The following is a 23,356-nucleotide window of genomic DNA, read 5'->3' on the forward strand; positions in this document are numbered from 1 at the left end:
AAAGTGCTGGGATTATGGGTGTGAGCCACTGTGCAGGTTTCATCATGTAGGCCAGGCTGGTCTTGAACTCTTGACCTCAGGTGATCCGCCCACCTTACCCTCCCAAAGTGCTGAGATTACAGCTGTGAGCCACCGAGCCTGGCTGATTTCCTTTTTAATATCCTATTTGATAAAAGGTTATCTAGAGTTATGTTTCTTAATATCCAAGTTGTTAAGATTTTTAGGGGTCAAATTTTTATTATATTAAATTGTGTTCAGATAACGTGGCCCATAAAATCATTAAAGGTTTTTCTTTGTGGCCATGCTCATGACTGAGTTGTGTAACAGCTCCTTGGATACCTGAAAAAATATGTACTTTTTATTAGAGGGATGTTAGTCTCTCGATCTATCTGTTAATCAAATTTGTTGACTATGTTATTCTATTCTTTGTCTTATGTTTTGTTTATTAGAGCTGTCCAATCCTGATGGAGGTTTTTTGAAATTTCCCACAATAATTGCATATACATATATACATATATATGTACATGTATGCCAGTGTATATATACATATGTGTGTATATATATATGCTACAATATGCTGTTGTCTGAAGAATATAGCACTCTCAGTCATTACATTCTAATATTAATATTGCCATTTCTGCTTTCTTCTTTTTTATTTTCTTGATAGTTTCAAAATTTCTTCATTAATTTCACTTTTTCTTATAAATTGCATATTTCTGGGTTTTGTTTTGTAACCCAATTTAATAGTCTTGCCTTTTATTGAGAAAATGCATCCATTTACACTTAATAAATGACTGATAACATTCCTTCCATATTGCTTTATGTTATTATTTATTTTGCTTTGTTTTTTCTCTCCCTTTTATTTTGATATCTTGATCAAATTGTTATTTATTTTCCTTTTTTTCTTTGTTGATTTAGACATTATACTGTTTCTATTAAAGGTGACTTATTTTCTTTGAATTCATTTTCTGATTTAAATAAAAATACCAATTATTTACATTAGACACCAACATGTCTAATATATGGTTCAAATATTTCCCCCTAATATATTATCTGCCTTTTGATTGAGCTTTGAATAAGGCCTTGACAGAAGCATGCTTGAGCTTATACTTTTAAATAAATATCCCAAATGCAGTGTTTTATGTTATGTTCCTGGTTAGGTACAGAAGTATTACGTCTGATAGGCAGTTGAGCTTGCAGTAAGTATGACAGCCTCTTTTCAAAACTGGAAAGCCTAATGGGAACATATAGAAGACATAGAAGGCTACCCATCTAGAGGGGGCCTAGGTTATAGATACCCCGAAGCAGAATCAAGATTTTCCTCAGAAAGTATTTTTTTTTTAAATTGTTGTAATATATAAATGAATGGGTAATCAAGGGTGTAATGTTGTATGCTGGAAGCACAATTGCAAGAAAATTAACCCGGGAAAAACTTAAGCAGATGCTACCACGTGTTTAATTTAGCAATAAATAAAACACCCTGCAATAAAGCACAAATAGAAAGTTCTATACAGAGAATAGTAAAGGAAGACCATTGAGCTAAACTTTTCCCCACACAATGGGTCAATGGAATCTCTCTTGCTTTAAATGAATAAGTCATACCAACAAACAAACATTTTTATAGTAAATTATGTCTGTCAGGCACTCTTCTAAGTGGTTTACTTACAGTAACAAGTTTGCCTATAATTACATAATGATCCTCTGGAGTCAGTACTGACATTTGGTCTCCCTCAGTTTGCTTTCTTTGGCCAAGGAAACTAACACTCTGAGAGGTTAGTTTGCCCAATAGATCACATATTTGTACAGCTATAAGTGGTGGAGCTGCAAATTGATTCCAGAAAAGCTGGCATCAAAGACCATGTTTCTAAAAGTTAGCCCTTATTGCCTAGTTATAGAGTTCATTTTCTTACCACCATGTAAAACACTTAGTATTTGTGTAGGCACATAGTAGGCTCTCAATTTGTATCTTATTGTTACTTATTTGTTGTTTGTTTTGAAGAGACTACACTTACCCCCAAGTCTGAAGAATTAAATTTGTAAGCAATATTCCAGCCCAATATTCCGTAATTTTTTCTTTCATTGATTACAGCATTGAAAAAACATAGGCTAAATAAAAGTCTTTTCCACCATTGTCCACAGTCAGGATTTTCAAATATCTCTTCTGTTACCTCTCCACTCCCAGTACATCCAAATGTCTGAAGTAAGTTACTTTTCAATCCCTGGGGAGATTCCATGGCAATCTTGAAAACAGATGTGAGTAAAATGGCATGTGAGGACAGATGCAGGCACTGGTCTTCAGGGCACTTGTCTTTCTACAACACTGGTAAAAGAACTGGGCAAGAATGTAACTATTTTCAAGATTCAGTGGCAAATCCAAAATCTCGTGTTATTCTTTTGCCATGTAAAAACGTCTCTAAAAGGATTGTCCCAGATTTTCTATTGTTCCAATTCATATTTTGAAATGGGAAGTATAATGTTGTGATTAAAAGCACTCTTATTTGCTCGGAACATAGGGCTTGGGATTTTAGGAACTTTGACAATGAAGAGTTATGGGAGCCTAAACTTAGGGTCAATGGCAGTTATGAGGCTGTAACAGGACCCAGGTTGCATGGCCTCTGCGAGGTAGCAGATACAGAGGGTCCCAAATCACGGGAAACAGCACGAACTGAATCAACAGCAGCTTCAGCACTAACTGAACCATCAGAAGGAGAACAATTAACTGGGTGTGTTACTAAATTTCTTTGATTGCATTGAAAGTCCATTTGGTTGACTTCTTAACTAGAATAATGGAAATGATGCGAGACTGAGGGTAAGGTGGGGATGGAATCAACTGGAGGGCTTTTTTGAGAGTGTGGCTGTTAAGTCTGAAATTGTGAAGGGTCTGAAATGTTACCCTCCTTGCACAGTTTATAAACACACACACATACACACGTAAGTTGTGTGGGTATCTATATATGATATATAAATGTATGTATATATGTATATATGGCATAGAGCTGTGTGTGTGTGTGTGTGTGTGTGTGTGTATGAACATGAGACTTTTGGACCAGGGATCAGATTCCCATGTCCTGTGTGTGTATAGTGTGATTTGTAACATAAGAGGAGGACTCAAATTATGAAACTTGGAGCTTACAGAATGGCTGGCAAAGCAGCCTTTCCTCTTTTCAGAGATAGAGAAAGAGAGACAGACTTTTGCTTTGGAATGTAAACAAATCTTCTCGGGGAAAGAGGAGGTCTCTAGGTTTTTACATCCCCTGGAGTGTAAGCAAATGGCTTTAAGTTTTATCACCCTGAGAAGGTAAGTAGCTCCAGGAGATGGAAGATGAGCTTCTCTGACTCTATCACCCTTAGAATGTGAGCAAATGGCTCTGTGCACAGTAGAGGAGATATTCTCTATTTTCCAAGGCATGTCTGCCTTTCAAACATCCTTTAATTCAGGTTGCCAGCAATTGTTACTTAGCCCTAATTGTGCAGAAATGAGAAAATATTTATAGAGCTCTGTTTCCCGACTGCTATGACTGATTGTTTAAAGAACTCATTTTCATATCTCTAGAAGTAGGTGTCTGTCCACCTTCAGAACTATATCCGAAGGGGAAAGTGAGTGGAAGGAGGGCAGAGAGAGAGAGAAGAGAGAAAGAGAGAGAGAGTGTGTTAATTTTGATTTTTAGTGACAGCATACTATTTTATCACACAAATGCATCATAATTTATTTGGCCTTTTCGTAGAAGTGGGCCATGATCAGATCGTATGAAATTTATAAACACTATCTCTATACTGTGAAATTACCTTCCTTTCTGGATTAATATCTCCCTGGTATTACCTTGTCAGCCTTATGTGAGAGTAGTTATTTCATCATATCCTTAATAGCACTAACTATATCATAGTTATAGTCTTAGCCAATTTAATGCAATTTTTGACTTGTATTTTTCTGATATCTAGAGGCTGAACTTTTATTTTTAAAATATGTTTATTGACCTCTTGTGTCCTTTGCCCATTTTGTATGGAATGTTAATGTTTTTCTGACTTCTTTGTAGGTGCTCTTTTAATATATCAAGAAAATTATCATCTCTGTCTGTATAAATAATGGCATATGAAAAACTCCCATAAAGTTTTATGTATGCACTAATTATAGCCACATTTAAAATGCTGATGGAGACTTAAAGTGGAGGTGGAGCGATGGACTACTTAAGATGAAATATTCCCTGAAGCGCTATCTCTGTCCCTCTCTGACACCCTTCATTCCCCTACCTCCACTACCTCCACCCCCCAATTCCCCTCTCCTGACCAAAGATAAAAGGCTGTCTGATAGCATGGTCTGCTGCTCTCTGAGAGATAAGTGGAATCTTTCAAGTCTCAGACTAAGAGCTGTGGGTTTCTCCAGTCCCTGTTCTGTCTGCCCCAGGAACCGAGTTGTTGGGAAGTGGCTCAGTACTGTCAGTTTGGGTAGATACAAACAGGAGACGGGCAGAGCTGGGAAGCAGTGTGGCAGGAAGTTTCTTAGGCTGGATTGGGGCTCTATCTGGAAAGTGCCTCATCCACCTGATTTTCTCCATGCCCACGCACTTCTGTGAAAGCTGGTAGTGTGCACGTGCTTGGGAGTCTGGGTACCCCCTTCTGCCTATGCCATCGGTCAGGTCAGTTTTCTCTGTTATTAGGACTCCACCTTTTGCTCAACTGGACCCTGGTCTAATAGAATTGCCTGTCTTACTATTTATTCAGCCTCAATAGTGGATATGAGAAGTCCCAGATAATCTTTAATGAGGACTTTTTAGTAAACAGTTTTAGCCTGCTTTCTGTCAGACCCTTTCTAGAGAATTAATGATAAAACGGTTAAGGAGGGCAGAAATAAGAAATGCTAGAGAAGTAAAGGGCAGGAAAACAACACAAATTGTAAATTTTGCTTTATAATAATTGGAGGTCTAACATCCTTGTTTGAGAAAATAACATATAAATTGTGAATTCCTTGCAAGTAGGAATCTACTTTAGTGTTCTTCCTGATCCCCAGTATAGGGCTGAGCACAAAGCAGAAATTCAGCATTTCAGAATTTATCAGAATTAGCTCTCTCTTTTAAACTCAGAGTTTTGAATGTAAGATGACTTACATTCAAACAGTGCTCCTCAGTCAATATTAAATCTGTTATACTTTGTTCTTACCTTTAAACCCTTTTTAAGAATAGGAATTGGAAAAGAACTGTATGGTTTTGAGCTTAACCATAGCCGAAACTCAGGGCTTATTGTCACGTCTGGACTATTAAAACTGCAAAATAAAAAATTTATAAATATTTTAATGTGAAAAATGTAAACCAACATGTTTTCAGAATCATAGCATTTCACTGTTTGAAGTGGCCTTACGAATCATTTTAATACCGAAGATCCTACCATATTATCAGAAGAGCCTTCATGTTGTGCAAGAATTTGCACACGACCCATCAGTTACCATTTTAAAAGAGTAGCTTTCTTTCCCCTAAGTACAAAAAGTGATCATATACTCATGGCAAAAAATCTGGAAATAATTACAAATTAAGAACAAAATGAAGAGTTCCACTGATTGAATTTGGGACAATCGAATGTCAAAATAAATGATGATGGTAACCAATTATAATCCTTGAATAAAATAGAAATCCATGAGACCATACTGATATAAATAAATAAACAGAGGGAAGAGAAAGAAGAGCTCTTCCTGTATAGGAGAACATCATTAAATAAATTTAGAAGAAGTTGTGGAGTTAGAAAGCTACCTTGTGGTAAACAATATAGTAGTAATTCAGTCAAAAATTATCAATGAACTTTAAAAACCAGTAGGTGAAAGTTTAATGTATGTACATGGTCTGAAAGTTCCCACAAGTGGCAGAAACCACTTTAACCAAGTGACCAAAGTTAGTATCACCAGTAATGAGACAGATTGATATCACAGGCCTCTTGATATGATGTACCAAGAATGAGATAACATTACCTCTATGATATTACTACAATACTGCATAGCCTTAATTAATCTAACCATAAGAAAATATCAGCTAAATCCCAATTGAGGGACACTTTACAAAATACAGTCAGCCCTCTAGATCCATGGGTTCCACATCCATGGATTCAACCAGCCTCACATTGAAAATATTCAGGAAAAAAAATTTCAGAAAATGTTAAGGTATTGCTGACCTGTACTATGTAGTTAGGCCTACAATGTCTGCATCTGTACTGAACCTATACAGACTTTTTTTCTTTGTAATTATTTCCTAAACAATACAGATTAATAACAATTTACACAGCATTTACTATGTATTAGGTATTATAAGTAATCTAGACATAATTTAAATTATACAGCAGGATGTGTGCAGATTATAGGCAAATATTACACCATTTGATATAAGGACTTGAATATCCAAGAATTCCAGTATCCACAGGGGGTCCTGGAACCAATCCCCTGTGGATAGTCAGGGACCACTGTAACTAGCTTGTACTTTTCAAAAACATCAAAGTTATGAAAGACAAAGGCAGACTGAGGAACTATTATAGATTAAAGGAGATTTAGGGTATGGTGGCATGCACCCATAGTTCCAGCTACCTGGGTGGTTAGGGCAAGGGGATCACTTGAGCCCAGGAATTCAAGTTCAGCCAGGGCAACATAGCGAGACCTCACCTCTAAACAAACAGACAAACAAACAAATAAAATACTTATTAGGAGACTTAAGAGACATGAAAACTTAATACAATGAGAAATCTTGAATTGAAACTTTGACCAAAACTTTTATTCTATTTTGATATAAAAGATATTATTGGAACAATAAACTAAACATGAGTAAATAATCAACAATGCACACTGAAATATTTAGGGGTCAAGTGGCAACATGTCTGCAATTTACTTCCAAATGATTCAGAAAAACATTACATATATATATGAGAGAAATGAGAGGGTAAATGTTAAGAATTTGGAAATAGAGAGGAAGGGTATAAGGGAGTTTCTGTACTGTTCTTGCAACTTCTTTGCAAGTGTGAAATTATTTTAAAAAAATTTGCAAAACAAACCAAATCATTACAAGGAAAAAAAAAAAAAACAATGCAAAATGAAACAGAAAACAAATATGGCCTGTAATCCCGCTAAATGAGTTTAGGTACACTTTTCTCTTTTTTTTTCCTCCTTCTTCCTCTCTGTGTCTCTCATTTTAAAAATAATTATACTGGATATTTTGTTTGTAGTTTTTTATTTTTTCTCCTAGCAATATGTTGTAAACATATTTCTCTAACTCTTAAGTTTAAGAAATGTTTTTTTCTTCACATTTTCCTCTCCTACTGTGGGCTGGTAGAGTGGTCATCTTAAATATCTAAAGGCTTGATTTAATAAAGAAGTATGAATTTCTTTTTTTTTTGATAGTAGCCTTTTGGAAGTGATATTTCATTTTGTTTTTTAATAGGCTGGACTTTGGCTAGATCACTATGGTTTTAATTTGCATTTCCCTAATGATTAGTGATGCTAAGCATTTTTTTTTTTTTTTTTTCGAGACTGAGTCTTCCTCAGTTGCCCAGGCTGGAGTGCAGTGGCGCGATCTCAGCTCACTGCAACCTCCGCCTCCCGGGATCAAGCGATTCTCCTGCCTCAGCCTCCTGAGTAGCTGGGACTACAGGCGTGTTGCCACCATGCCTGGCTAATTTTTGTATTTTTAGTAGAGATGGGATTTCCCAATGTTGGCCAGGCTGGTCTCAGACTCCTGACTGCAGGTGATCTGCCTGCCTTGGCCTCCCAAAGTGCTGGGATTACAAGCGTGAGCCACCGCGCCCGGCCCGGAAGTATGAATTTCTTTTAATAATACTCTGATTATGTTGAATATTTTTAATGTATCATTAATTACTCTTATTAAGACTGAAATTCTGTTCTGAGGAACCTTTCTCTAATTTCTTTTTTTTTTATTAGCACAGTGCTACGTGCCATACTATTGTCTCTTTGTACCTTAGTGTCCTCTGGAAAGCTGCTACAGTGTTTGCCTGGTCCATGGTGTGTCACCTGTGCCTAGCACAATACTTGACAAATAGCAGATGCCCTATAAATAGTTTTTGGATGAATAATGAATGAAAGACATGGTAGAAATAATAATTTCAAGGTTTATATCTATTAAAGTCATGTAACTAAGCAATCTTTGTCTTCTAATTCTCTTAAGTCATGAAATAAATGTGAAAAAGAGAAATTATTTAATAGTATTGATTGATTGATTGATTGATTGTTGTAGAGATGGGGTCCGCTATGTTGCCCAGGCTGGTCTTGAACTCCTGGCCCCAAACAATGATCTTCCCTCGGCTTCCCAAAGCACTGGGACTATAGGCATGAGCCACCGCGCCCCGCTGGTATAGTTTTTAAACTGCTAAAAGAATAACAATCTGATAACTCATGAGTGATATCAGGAAAGTTTTTAGAAATTTAAGTCATGCAGTTGCTTTTTGGTTTTATAATTTCCGTGTGCATGCTCAAAGTATAAAAATAAAAATAACAGCATGAAGAGACAGACCCTCATTTAAAGAATTTTAGCACAGGAGAGTGGCCATGCAAAGTAAAGGAGAAAGAAAACCAAGGCTGGAGAAAAACTATAGAATGTAATTGGTCGAAACATTATTGATTCAAAACATTGCTAATTCTTCACTCAAATTACAGCAATAAACTTTCAAATACTTCCACTGCAAACAAGAAAGCTGAACGTATAAAAATTTCTGCAGGAGTGACTAGGTGCTTTGGGAGGTACAGCCTAGAAAAGTATTTTGAGCTAGAGAAAGTCAGAATAGATACTAAGCAAAGGCCATAAAATGAATCATCACCGAAAGGATAGATATGAGTTATTATGCTCTGCTGTTTGGAATCACATCGAATATTAAAAACTATGTATCCATCAGTACATATAATGTGTGTGTATGCTTGTACATCTATTGAGAGTAAGAGTTTGAGGAAAGAAACTGATAAACAAGACAGAGAACAAAAACTAAAGAGGCCTTAAAAAAATAAAAACTGATGTATTCTTAGTGTAGTTTTCAAGTTCCTGGAGAAAAGAAAACCAATATAAGATAGGTTAAATTTCACCTGAGTGGCTCAGCACATTATTTTGCTATTGTTTACACACAGTATACATTGCCATTTCCAGTTTTACTTTATAGTTTTGGTAACCAATCTGATCCCTTACAGATAAATGTAAAACTCTTACGATTCTATAATTGTGCAAAGCCTTGGCATAAACGATGCTGCAAGATGGCAGTTCTGGAGGAAGACCCATTGTTGTGTTTTTGTTAGTGCCTTTAAAATGAGGTCTTCAGCTTTAGCTGCCTGGTCACGGCCCAGAGAAATTATGGTCACATGATGTGTTGTTCCTTTTAACTCTTGTGCAAATCTCAGGAGGATGTTGGTAAGGTCGATCCCTGTATAACAACGTGGAGAGGTATATAAAACTGTAAGCTCATTTAATTTCCTTTTAAAAATCACAACCCAGCATTTATTGAGTAGTGGTGGGAAAAGGTATAGTCATAGCAGAAAGACTACAGGTTTTGAAATTAGAGCCCAGAGTTTAAATTTTGGCCCTGCCACTTACTAGCCTAACACACGAGGATGATAACAATATCTAACGACAGCAGCACCTGCTGGTTGTCTTCTCCGACATTTACCTGTCCTTTCCTCCTCTGTAGCTCTACCTCAGTGTTGTTCGAGATGGCTGTATACTCAGCTAAAATAATACATTTTTAACTTCTGTGGGCATCTAGGTTTTGTGATAGATTTTGGAAGCAAAATTTTGTTAGCAAAAGTGTTGTGTAATACTCAATAGCAAAGACATGGAATCAACCCAAATGCCCATCAATGATAGACTGGATAAAGAAAATGTGGTGCATATATACCATTGAACACTATGTAGTCATAGAAAGGAATGAGATAATTTCCTTTGCAGAGACATGGATGGAGATGGAAGCCACTATCTCAGCCAACTAACACAGGAACAGAAAACCAAACACTATGTGTTCTCACCTATAAGTGGGAACTGAGCAATGAGAACACATGGACAAATGTGGGGGGAATAACACATACTGGGGCCTGTTGGAGGTTGTAGGGAGGGAGAGCATCAGGATAAATGCTAACGCATGTGGGGCTTAATACCTAGGTGATGGATTGACAGGTGCAGCGAATCACCATGACACACATTTACCTATGTAACAAACCTGCATGTCCTGCACATGTATCCTGGAACTTAAAATGAAACAAAATTAAATTAAAATAAAAGTGTTGTATAATACTTTGGATATCTCCTTAAAGGGAGGATGTGTGCCTTTCTTCCTTGCTTCCATTCTGTTGTTTGGAACGTGAATATGATGGCTAGAGCCCTAGCCACCATTATGGGCTAAGTCTTCAAGAAATGGATAGTACCTACTATGAGTGTGTCAGGCATCTAGCCGAGTGCTTTACATGGAAACATTCTAGGTGAGAAGCCTCCAGGTGGAGGCACTCCAGACAAGGTTTTATGTAATAAAATCAAAGTTTGAAATGATGAATTCTAAAGACACATTTGATTTTTGGAACAAAAATATTTGCTTGGGAGAAAATATTTTACTTTGGATCTGCAGTGCAAAGACAAGAAAAACAAAAAAAAGCATTTGGAATTTTGAGGAATACAAGGGCTGGAGAGCAGGGCCAATTTTTGATAGTTTATTTTGTAAACTATCAAATATTTATTAAACATGTGCATAGACATAAGGGCGATTCCAACTTCCAGAGCAACAGTATGTGTTTGCAAGGTATTTTCTGTGCAGAAAATCACCATTGATAAATTTTTCATTTGTGAATCTGAGAGGTTTTATTCCTCTTTGTTGTCTCTTTAAGAGAGGTTTATTCTTAGTATAAAGTTGTAATTAGCTCCTTTTCCAAAAATTTTAAATAGGACTAGGAAAATATTTTAAACACAGAATAATCTGACACAGAACCTACTTCTCCATATCTCTTGGCTGATATTGTATCATCATTGTATTAGTCTGTTCTCACAGTGCTATGAAGAAATACCTGAGACTGAGTAATTTAAAAAGTAAGTAGGTTTAATTCACTCACAGTTCTGCATGGATCTTTACAAACTTCAGGAAACTTACAATCATGGCAGAAGGCAAAGGAGAAGCAGGCACCTTCTTCGCAGAGTGGCAGGACGTAGTGAGTGCCAGGAGGGGAATGCCAGGTGCTTATAAAATCATCAGATCTCAAGAGACTCACTCACTATCATGAGAACAGCATGGGGGGAACCATCCCCATGATCCAATTACCTCCACCTGGTCTCGCCCTTGACACATGGGGATTATGGGGATTACAACTCAAGGTAAGATTTGGGTGGGGACACAGAGCCAAACCATATCGATCATCTTAACTATTCACAAATAGCTTACCATGAGACTGAATAAGTATCAGCGGAGTTCTGGCATTGGATCCTTTATATACATCTTTCAAATTAACTCCAGTTCTTTGAAGATACTTATTTCCCATTTTTTCAGTTATAAACTTTCTCACTGAATTGTTTAAACTTTCTGGTCTAAGAATTTTTACCTAAAAAAGAAAACATGGACGATAAGGTAAAATTAAAAACCACCCAGGGAGATATTCCCTATGGTAAAATGAAACAAAAATAAGAAGTATTCATTTTTTAGCTTTTCAGCCAGAGTTTTCCTGTTGGGGAAGCTTAATGGGAGAGTCTATGCATGGAGGGGAAACTGCCACCATGTTCCTGTGGCCATCATGTGGCCCTTCCTAGATACCAGGGCTACCTGTGCCTCTATCTCGTTCACACTCTGAGTGAGCTCTTGCTTTGTTTGTAAAGATCCAAGTTATACTCCCTAATTCTGCAAAAAGAAATTTTTTCCCCTCGGTTTTCTTCCTGCTCTGCTCTGCATGTCTAGAGCAAGAAAACCCCATGGTGTTGGAGGGATGAAAATCCAGGATGACACAACTGGAAGAGTATTAATTCTTCCATTAATAAAATGAAAACAAATGGCACAATCTTTATATGTTTAAGCAATTAGAATACAAATCTGAAAAGAATGCTAGATGGACTAAAAGATTTTGGAAACAGTATAAACGTGTAGTAAACAGAGGTTCAGGGTATACTGAAAATCATTGAAAATTTCAGAGGAAAGACCTTTCCCATAAAAACTGTTTTATACAAATCACTTACATGATATTTCTCTACACAATGACCATAAAATATGTCCTGAACATGTTCAACATCTGGTACTCCATCATTTAAAGGAAAACTGAAGCTACACATGTCAGTGTGCCTGTGTGATGTACCGGGTTGGACCATGGGAAGTTGCCATTTTTACCTTTCAAAAACTGTCAAATATTGGCAATTTTATATGTTTAACACAGCACATTTAATCATTATGCTGAATTCTGCTCTTTTCTGTTATGTTTTGGAAAAATTATTCTTAAAATTTTCTTTTAATTATATGCATCACATATTTTTAAAAATGAAAAGAGGCAGCACACAAAGACTCTAGGTCTAATAGCAGAGTTCACTCAGAATATCCAGTTAGTGAGACGGTGTTAGAATTGTTGAGTGAAACAAATGAGTAGGTGTTTCCCCGATACCATCACTGCAGAGAATCTATGCTCCCAAATGGTCATCATAATTTTTTTGTCACCAACATGCCATTAGCTCCTCTTTTATTCTATTGATCAATCAAGATTTTGTTACATTTCTCCACTGTTGTAAATTTTAACCTTGAGGACTTTTTTTTTTTTTTTTAGAGGTACGAGAGAAAGGGAAGGTAGAAGAAACAGAGTTCTGTTGAATTCAATTTCACTAGCTCCTTTGTAAGCAACCACAAATCATTCTGATAATTTTCTGCATGTCTATATTCCCTCATTGTCCTCTTTCACCCCCTCTTTTCAGTCCAATAGGCTATAGCAGTGGCGAGGGGTGAAAAAGCTAGGCAAAGTCCTTGCCCTCATGGAACTCTGAGAAATTCTCCTTCTCTAGGGCAAGCTTCTTTCTAATATATTTTAACTTAATCTTTTATGTGACAATCTCAATTTCTAACTCTTACAGGTCAGGCTCAGTTTTAAATATCTAACTTAGTTTTCCTATATGTACACTCAACACTTGATCAGACCATGTCTTCCAACTTCTGGTTTGGAAGATAGGATCACTATACTCATAAAATTTCTAGTTCATAAACTAAAATCACCGGGAACTTATTGGGGGAAGGTAATGTGGCATGGGTTTAAAGTCTAGTTATTTTTGTTGTTCAGGTAATTCATCCTTGCTACATAAAATTCAAGCAATGCAAAAAGGTAAAAATGAAAAGTGAAGGTCTTACTCCCCAGATACATTGTTTCTTGTATTGTTACTCCCCAGATATACTGTTTCTTGTGGCTCCTTCTAGATATTTTCAACACATATACAGGCATATCTCCATGTCCCTCCCTTTCTCCACAAATGAAGTTGTTCTATACAGATTGTTCAGTATTTTGTATTTGTCAATTAATATAGCTTAAATATATTTTCATGTCACTACTATGTCAATAATCCACATGTAGAGTTGAGGTATCAATCTGTCTAAAGTTGTCAGATAGATAACAAAAATTAGAGAAGTGGGTTGGATAGAAGAAGAAAATCCTCTTCTAAAAGAAAAATAAAGATGCAAATATGATGACAAATGGCAGCTAACATTCAACTGCAGTGTCAGGAAGTAGCAGGGAGCAGTGAAGACCGTAGTGCACTGGGCCAAAGGGACAGACACTACTCAGCTCTAGCTATTGCTGCCATTGAGGAATGTGGGCTCAGTGTTGCCTAAGGCCAGAAATCTGGATTTTTATTTGAAATCTATCAATTTTCAAATTTTGGCTCAAAAATAAAAAATAACCCAAACTCAAACCAAAACAAAAAACAAATGTGTGTATCAATGTTCATAGCCGCATTGTTCACAATAGCCAAAAGGTAGAAACAAACCTTTGTTGTCTATCAATGGATTAACGGCTAAATGAAACATGATATATACACACAATGGGATATTATTCAGCCTTAAAATGGGAGGAAATTCTGACACATGCTACAATATGGACGAACTTTGAAAACATCATGCTATGTGAGATAAGCCAGACATAAGCATGATGGGAGGCAGAAGGTAGAATTGTGGTTGCCAGCAACCGTGAGGAGGAGAGACTGGGGAGTTATTATTTAACAGGTACAGAATTTCTATTTAAGATGATGACAAAGTTTTGGAAATGGATGGGGATGATAGTTACACAACATTGTGAATATACTAAATATCACTGAACTGCATGCTTAAAGGTTTAAAAGGGATTATTATGAAGATTAAATGAAATAATGTATCTATATTTTATCACAATAAAACCCAGAAAACAACTCACTTCAAGATATGTATACATATTTTTTTTTAAAAATCTGATATCTATTTTAGTTATTTTTGCTTAAAAACTTGGAAGTTGCTATGGTCTGAATGCTGGTATCTCCTCTAAATTTATATGGTGAAACCTAATCTCCAAGTGTTAGTATTAAGAGGTGGAGCCTTAGGAGAGGATTAGGTCATGAGGGCTCTGCCCTCGGGGTGAGATTAGGTCCCTTATAAAGAAGTCTTGAGGAACCTGGGCAACATAGTGAGATTTCATCTCTTAAAAAATTAGCCTGTCATGGTGATGCACAGTCTGTAGTCTCAGCTACTCAGGTGGCTGAGGCAGGAGTTTCAGGCTGCAGTGAGCTATGATCACACCACTGCACTACAGCCTGGATGACAGAGTGAGATGAGTGAGACATAATTAAAAAAATAAAATAAAAAAAAAGAAAGAAAAGAGAAAGACTTTCTTGTTGTGAGGACACAGCAAGATGATGCCACTCATGAAGTAAACCCTCACCAGCCACTGAATCTGCTGGGTCCTTGACGTCAGACTCCCAGCTTCCAGAGCGGTGAGCAGTACATTTCCGTTGTTTATAAATTACCCAATCTATTGGGTTTTAGCAATCTATTTTGTTACAGCAACCCAAATGAATTAAGACAGAAGTCTTCTAAGCAAGATCATAGGTTCAAATCCATTTGATTAGTAACAAATTGCACCTGAAAAGTTGTAAAAAACCCAACAAAACTTCAGGCCAAATAAAACATGTTTATAAGCCAGATGCAGTCATATTTTGCAATCTCGACATAGAGAGAATTTTTAAAGTGTTGCAAAAATAAAGTTTAAGGCAGAAATCAAAAGGATTACTGGTTGTCCAGGTTAGCATTTTCAAGAATTTCAGGAAATTAAAAATTTAAGGAATTTAAATGAGATGAGAGATTTTCCCCTAACTAAATTGGGGAGCAAATGTCAAAATAAAGATTTTTTTAAGACAATAAGGATGAATTTAGGATGATCTACCCTGGAAAGTATAATATAGTATGACTACCAAGAACACAGATATGAGAGCCAAGCTGTGTGAGATTCATCCTGGCTCTATTAGGCAATTTACAAGCCTTGGTTCCCTAATCTGTAAAACGAGGGAAATAATTGTGCCCACCTTCCAAGACTATTGTAAGTATTAAATAGAAGAACATATGTAAAGTGCTTAACACATACTAAACTTTTCCTGTGTTAGGGGTGCTCACAAATGACACCCATGCATACCCACAATCCACCAACCTCTACCCTCAGCCAGTTTCTGAAACAATTGAGAAATAGAGGTGCTGGGCAAAAATATCATTTTATTAATAAAGGTCATGTTGGTGGATGTGGTTTAGGTGTGAGGCAACAATGTGCTTCCTCATACAGAACCTAGAATTAGACAGACTTACCTGTCACAAGCAATGCTAGTCAGCCATTGGCCTCTCCCTACAGGACCAAGGTCTGTTCCTGTATGGTTTATGGCATGGAGAAGCAGGCAGAAAGTATGCTCTTTGTAGGCAGACAAATCCCAAAAGGGACAGGGCTATGAGTCCTCCTCTCTGGGGAAGAATAAATGAGGGGACAGAGGGACTCCAGGAATGTTACTCACACTGGACTCTCCACATGAAAGAAGCATTAAGGGGAGGCGTAGGTGCTTCCTCTCACATTAACGTTCATGAAATGTACTTCAAAAATACATTTTGCTTGTAAAATTTTAATTTTGAAGGGTTTAAGTTACTAATAAAACACTCAAAATATTTAGAATATTAATATTTCATCATAAGATGTCTTACCAAAATAAGTCTTTGAAATGAAGTGAGTTTCTCCCAGGGAAAATTTATAGGATTACACGTTTCTTTATTTTCATTCAAAAGTTCAGCTAGATATAATTTAGAGAAAGAAACTGCGATTAACAGTCAAATACTTTTTATCATTAAAAGATATCACAATGAAAATTTCTGTCATAAAATTGTGAAGTTTTTTTTTTTCTAAACATGGCTGACTTTTAAAGCCAGCTTTATTTCCATAAGCTTTGAGGCATCACTAGCTACACTTCACACCTCAAAAGACAGAGACGTTAAGATAGATTTAAGTTTCAACTTGGACCAATTGAAGTGGTGAATAAATAGTAATATAACAAGATGATGGACTGATGAAGAAATAAAATGAGAAGCCAAAGGCATAGCCAGCCAACACATTATAACCTGTTCCTGTGTATGTGGTGTTTTTCTGATGAATGTAAACTAGTAAGTGTAGAGGCTGGAGATTTCTATTCATAATCCAGCTATAACAGATATGGGAAATGAGAATCAAATGGAAATGCAACCAGATTATAAAATTTTTGAAAAATTAAATATGATATCTATCTACATATATTTAATACTGACCCCTCTTATTGCCACAATAGAGTCCTACTGGATTACAATGTTTTGCAAGGTGGGAAGCCTTCTAGTCTTCATTTCCAGCTGTCCCAGATACAGTTATCATTTCTACTTACCTCTTATTTCTATGGTATTTTCCCAATGTCTAACTTTAAATACAAATTAGGTTATAGAAATGGCTTTTTTGAATGCAGATAATATTGAGGTGTTGATCTTAAAAAAATTTCATGATACATGAAGGTATAGTTATAAATGGATAATTTGGGGTTATTTGCAAAATAAAAAGATCTTCACTTTACAAAAAGGGTCAATAAAGAATTCTTTTAAATAAAAGTAACTGACTCTTACAGTATAATAAATTATGGGTCCCAAATATATTAGTGATAAATGCAACAAAATAAAATGATAATGACTCAAAGAGAGAAAACTCTATGGGAGGAGGAGACCTTCTTAATAAGAACTTGAAATCAAGAATGTATAAAAGAAGAAAATAGGCATAATTGACTATACAAACATTTAAACGCATATAGCATAGGTACTATAAAAACAAATTCAATAGACAATAAAAATTCAGAAAAATATTTGAATATAGATGTTAATAATATAATAAGACGAAAGCGAATTATCTATAACACTAATGGGAGTTTAAACTTTTCAGATGGGCAAAATTAAAAAAAAATCAATACTATGGAAAATGGGCGTTCATATTGCTGGTGGAAATATAAATTATCATAGACTTTTAAAGAAAGCAACTTGGCAGCAACTGTTAACATAAAAATAATTTCCTTTTGTTCCAGCAATTCCACTTCAGATTATCTTATAGAAATAAAAGCAAAGGAAAAATGTATAAGGATGTTTATGTTATTGCATAATATAATTGTCTATTTTGGCAAAAATCAGGAAGTGAAGTAGGGAAAAATGTGGAAGGAAACAAATTAGGTTGTATTCTGAGTGGGGGTGTTATGAGTGAAGGTAGTAGGGAAAACGGAGGGGAGTTCGAAGTGGAAAGAGAAAAAGAAAAAGATGTGCTAAAAATAGTAAGTCATTTGAATTTAAGGTAAGATCCTTTCCCATGTAATTTTAAAAACACACATTTGTTAAAATGAACGATATATGTAGGTTTGTTCAGATTCAAGATTCAAAACTAGCATGGTGTAATGAAACTACTGTGGTATATTCAATCTCTCTGAAATTCTGATTTCTAATCAGATTTTCTCATGAAGTTCATTATCATCCTTTCAGGGATTGTTATGAGGATTATATTGAATAACAGGTGCATGCTTAAAATGTAGTTATAGTCCTCCCTTCAATTTTTTCATAATGTAAGATATTGTACGACATTTACAAATTGAAAATCCATACACATACACACGTACTTAAGTTAGGTTAAAACATTGAATGCTTTCTTACTTTCCTCTGGTGGTTTTGTATTTTCCTCCAATGAAGCATTTTCTGAAGAAAAAGGTGTGCTGATCAGAGAATAAACTGCTTTACTGTTCTTAAAAGTATCCCATTGTGGTACGTTTGATAAAAGGGATTTGCACAGAAGTGAAAATGGTTCCAGGTGAGTGCTGACATATTGGCACTGCCTCCACCTGGAATCTGACAGCCACTGAAGATGTTGACTTTCATCTATTTCAAAGGTGCCTGATAAAAAAAGAAAAATGATCACATTAGAAGAGATAAACTTTTACCTTTTAGTTATTCATTACAAAGTAGATACTTGACAAAGATGTGCTGTTAAGGCTATTTCATATAAAAATTACTTTATAGAAATAAAAATATATTTTACAAAAATAAAATATAAAAAGCTACTTTATATAAAAATTACGTAAGAGGTAATTGTTTTTATTGTGGTAAAAATATAAGTAAATTTATCATCTAAACCTTTTTTTATTTTTGTTTTTTGAGACACAGTCTCATTCTGTCACCCAGGCTGGAGTGCAGTGGCGCCATCACTGCTCACTGCAATATTTGCTTCCCGGTTTCAAGTGATTATTGTGCCTCAGCCTCACAAGTAGCTGGGATTACAGGTGTGTGCCACAACGCCCAGCTATTTTTTGTATTTTTTGCCATGTTGGCCAGGCTGGTCTCAAACTCCTGGCCTAAAGTGATCTGCTCCCAATCTTGACCTCCCAAAGTGTTGGGATTACAGGCATGAGCCACTGCACCCAGGCCATCTTAACCATTCTTAAGTGGACAGTTCAGTAGTGTTAAATATATTCATACTGTTGTGAAACTGAGAATAAACCCCAGTTGGTTATGGTGTACAATGCTCTTAATGTGCTGTTGAATTTGGTTTGTTAGTATTTTGCTGAGGATTTTTGCATCAATGTTATTCAGAAATATTGGTCTGTAGTTTACTTCTAATATCTTTGTCTGGCTTTGGTATCAGAATAATGCTGGCCTCACAGAATGAGTTAGGAAGTGTTTCTGTCTCTTCAATTTTTTGAAAGAGCTTCAGGAAAATTTATGTTAATTTTTAAATGTTTGGTAGAATTCAATGAAGCCATCTGGTCCTAAAATTTTCTTTTTTTTTGACAGTTTTTGATTGCCAGTTAAATCTCCTTGTTATTGGTGTGTTCAGATTTGCAATTTCTTCATGATTCAGTCTCGGCAGACTACAAGGAATTTATCCATTACTTCTAGGTTATCCAATTCATTGGCATACAATTGTTCATGGTAGTCTTTTAGAAATTTTTTTATTTCTCTGCATCTACTTTAATGTCGTCCCTTTCTTTCCTGATTTTTATTATTTACATCTTCTCTCTTTTTTCTTAGTTAACTGAGCTCAAGGTTTGCAAATTCTGTTGATCTTTTCCAAACACCAACCGTTAGTTTTGTTTATTTTTTTCTATTCTCTATTTTGTTTATCACTGCTTTAGTCTTTATTATTTCAATCCTTTTGCTAGCATTGGGTTTAATATGTTGTTTTTCTAGTTTCTTGAGGTAAAAGTTAAGTACACTTTCTTCTTTTTTAATGCAGGTATTTACAGTTATAAACTTTCATCTTAGCACTGCTTTCAATGTATCCCCTAAGTTTTAATATGTCGCATTTTCATTTGTCTCTAAATATTTTCTAATTTCCCTTGTGATTTAGTCTTTGACCTACTGGGTGTTTAAGAGTGTGTTAATTTCTACATGTTTGTGGATTTTTCAGTTTTCATTCTGTTGATTTCTAGTATCATTCCATTGTGTTTGGCAAATACACTTGGTATGACTTCTTCTTGAATTTGTTAAGACTTGTTTTATGGTCTAACATGTGGTCTATCTGGGGAATGTTTTTGTGCACTTAAGAAGAATGTATACCCTGCTGTTATTGGGAAGACAGTTCTGTGTATGTCTGTTTGATCCAGTTGATCTATAGTGTTGTGCAAGTCCTCTATTTCCTTATGACCTTCTGTTTCATTGTTTTATTCGCTATTGAAAATGGGGTACTGAAGTCTCCTACTATTATTGGGTCGCTGTCTTATTTCTCCCTTCAATTTGTTAAAGTTTGCTTCATGTATTTGGGAGCTCTGAGGTTTAGTGAATAAGCATTTATTACTACATATCTTCTTGGTGAATTGACCCTTTTATCATTATCTCATGTCTTTCTTTGTCTTTTGTAACAGTTTTTATTTCAAGTTTACTTCATCTGATATTAGTACAACTACTCCTACTCTCTTTGGTTACCACTTGCATGGAATATTTTTCTCCATTCTTTCATCGTCAGCCTATATGTTTCTTTAGATGTGAGTCTCCTGTAGACAGCATATAGTTGGATACTGTTTATTAAGTTAATTCAGCCAATCTATGCCTTTTTATTGAAGATTTTAATCCATTTAAATTTAAAGTAATTACTCCTAGGGAAGGAATCACTATTGCCATTTGTTGTTTTCTGTATGTCTTGGAACTTTCTCCCTTCCTGTCCCCTTTTATTGCCTTTTTCAGTATTTTGTTGATTTTTGTAGTGATATACTTTGATTCCCTTCTCATTTTGTTTTGTGCATATTCTATAGATATTTTCTTTGTGGTTACTATTGCAATTACATAATTTAATCTTAATTTTATAGCATTCTATTTTAAACTGACAACAACTTAACTTCAGTCCCATACAAAAATTCTACTGCCAGCCTGGGCAACATAGTGAGACCTCGTCTCTACCAAAAATTTTAAAAAATTAGCTGGGTATGGTGGCATGTGCCTGCAGTCCCAGCTACTTGGGAGGTGAGGTGAGAGGATCACTTAAGCCCAGAAGTTGGAGGCTACAGTGAGCTATGATCCCATCACTGTATTCTAGCCTGGGTGACAGTGAGACTATGTCTCAAAATAAACCCCAAATCTACTAATTTAGGGCTTTAGCACCCCACCTTATGTTATTGATGTCACATGTTACATTTTTATATATTGCATATCCATTAACATAATTATAGATTAAAAAATGTTTTTTGTAATTTAAGTTACATTCACCAAAATTACAATAGTACAGGTTACTATCTTTATCCACATATTTACCTTTTCTGAAGAACCTTACATTTTTCATATGGTTTCATGTTACTGTGTATTATCTTTTTGCTTCAACTTAAAGGAGTTTCTTTAACATTTCTTGTAGAGCAGTTCTAGTGGTAATAAACTCCCTCAATGTTTGTTTATCTGAGAAACCTTAATTTTTCTTTCATTTTTGAAGGGCAGTTTTGACACATACAGTATTATTGGTTGAGAGTTTTTTCTTTTAGCACTTTGAATATATATCTCACTCCCTCTAGTTTGCAAAGTTTTTCCTGAGAAATCATTGGTAATCATATAGAAGCTCCCTTGTATGTATAAATAACTTTTCTCTTGCTGCTTTCAAGATTCTGTCATTGTCTTTGACTTTAGACAGTTTGATTATAATGTGTCTTGGTGTGTTTCTTTTTGAATTTATCCTAGTGGAGTTCTTTGAACTTCTTGAACCTGTATGTTTTTTTCTTTCCTTAGATTTGGGAAGTTTTTAGCGATTGTTTCTTCAAAGAATTTCTCTACCCCTTTCTCTCTTTTTTTCTTCTTCTGGGAGTGCCATATTGCATATATTGGTCAACTTAATAGCAACCTGTAAGTCCCTTAGGATCTCTTTGCTTTTTAATTTTTTATTTTTTTTTGCTCTTCTGACTTGATAATTTCAAATGACCTGTCTTCAAGTTTGCTGATTCTTTGTTCTGTCTGATTAAGTCTGCTGTTGAATCCCTGTAATAATTTTTCAGTTCAGTTTTTGCATTTTTCAGCTTCAGAATTTGTTTCATTCTTTTTTATAGTTTTTATGTCTTTGCTGATATTCTCATTTTGTTCATGCATCATTTAACTGACTTTATTTAGTTCTCTGTTATTTATTTATTTATTTTAGCTCATTGAGCAACTTTATGACAGTTATTTTAAATTCCTTGTCAGGCAGCTCATAGATCTGCATTTCTGTGGGACTGGTTTCTGGAGTTTCATTTTGTTCCTTTGATTGGGCCATTTTCCCCTGTTTCTTTGTTTGCCTTATGTATCTTTTTTTCCAGGATTGGCATTTGAAAAAATGACCACTTTTCCTAGTCTTTGGTACTGGCTTTGTGCAGGGGAAAACCCTCACCAATCAGCCTAGTCGGAGGTTCTAAGACCTTTTTAACCTTTTCTAATCCCTTGCTCCTCCTAATTTCTCCCTGTGAAACTGCAGGTCTAATGTGCTGCTTGCGTCTGGATTTTAGTGGCTTCCAAACTCTGATGTCAATATTCTGAGTCAGGCAAGACAAAAACTAGTCCCTTGGGAGGCCCCTATACAAGCCACAACACTGGATGCAGTCTACTCTTTTGTTTCTATCTGAGGGAGGAGCTCTGATATGTGGGGATTTCCTGTCAGTTGTTCCACATTATACCACAAAGAGGGAGGGGCATGAATAGGCATGTGTCAAATGATGCAAAATTTCCTACCCCTTTCACTGGAATCTCTTCTTGGTTTTACAATAGCCTGGATGCTGTAGCTTCTCAACTGATCTCTAGAGTTCTTGCAGAGGTATTCTGATCTGCATATTGTTGTTAACTTGGTATCTCTGTGAAGGAAGGGAGCCTATAGCATCCTAGTCTGCCATCTTGCAGACTTAAAACTTACAACACAGCATAACAACGTGAATGTATTTAATGTCACTTAAAAATTGAGATGATAAATTCTATATATATTTGACCACAGTTTAGATAATAAACATATTAAAAATACAACACAGAAACATTTAAAAGATTCAATAATTAAATAATTGTGTCTAACCTTTTTGGATAAACATGCTTTTTGTGTTTCAAATTTTCAACCAGGTTTTCATAAGAAAGTGAAGGCAACTGTAATTGGGGTGTGGGGGAAGGTTTAACTCCTGAAGGTATCCAATTAATGTTTATGTTTGGGTGTGTTCCTGTTGACTACCATTAGATATTCTGCTTTCTAGATTAGGATTATAATAATCATAGTAATTATCATTTATGTATTCATTCATTCATTAAAAAATTATTGAGTAACAGTGGAGGTGCTTGACCTCAAGCTACTTTTACTTTAATCAATTATAGAGACATTGACTTGGAGAACCTTAGAGGAAGGAAACACACTTTTAATGGACTTTTA

General features: G+C 35.5%; 1 protein-coding gene across 2 annotated transcripts in view; it reads right to left on the bottom strand.

The window, feature by feature from the left end:
• DNAH14 (dynein axonemal heavy chain 14) overlaps positions 1-23,356 on the bottom strand; it is a 510,612-nt gene that overhangs the window by 43,218 nt on the left and 444,038 nt on the right. For both annotated transcript variants that reach the window (XM_063672417.1, XM_054474368.2), the window contains exons 72-77: positions 18,163-18,399; positions 16,165-16,250; positions 11,383-11,539; positions 9,177-9,387; positions 5,155-5,257; positions 2,013-2,240 (exon numbers count right to left, since the gene is read on the bottom strand). In XM_063672417.1, the coding sequence (XP_063528487.1) occupies positions 2,013-2,240; positions 5,155-5,257; positions 9,177-9,387; positions 11,383-11,539; positions 16,165-16,250; positions 18,163-18,399 (1,022 nt within the window). The remainder of the gene's footprint in view (positions 1-2,012; positions 2,241-5,154; positions 5,258-9,176; positions 9,388-11,382; positions 11,540-16,164; positions 16,251-18,162; positions 18,400-23,356) is intronic.

This window comes from Pongo pygmaeus, chromosome 1 (genome assembly GCF_028885625.2).
Source record: "Pongo pygmaeus isolate AG05252 chromosome 1, NHGRI_mPonPyg2-v2.0_pri, whole genome shotgun sequence".
In the NCBI taxonomy this organism is placed as follows: domain Eukaryota; kingdom Metazoa; phylum Chordata; class Mammalia; order Primates; family Hominidae; genus Pongo; species Pongo pygmaeus.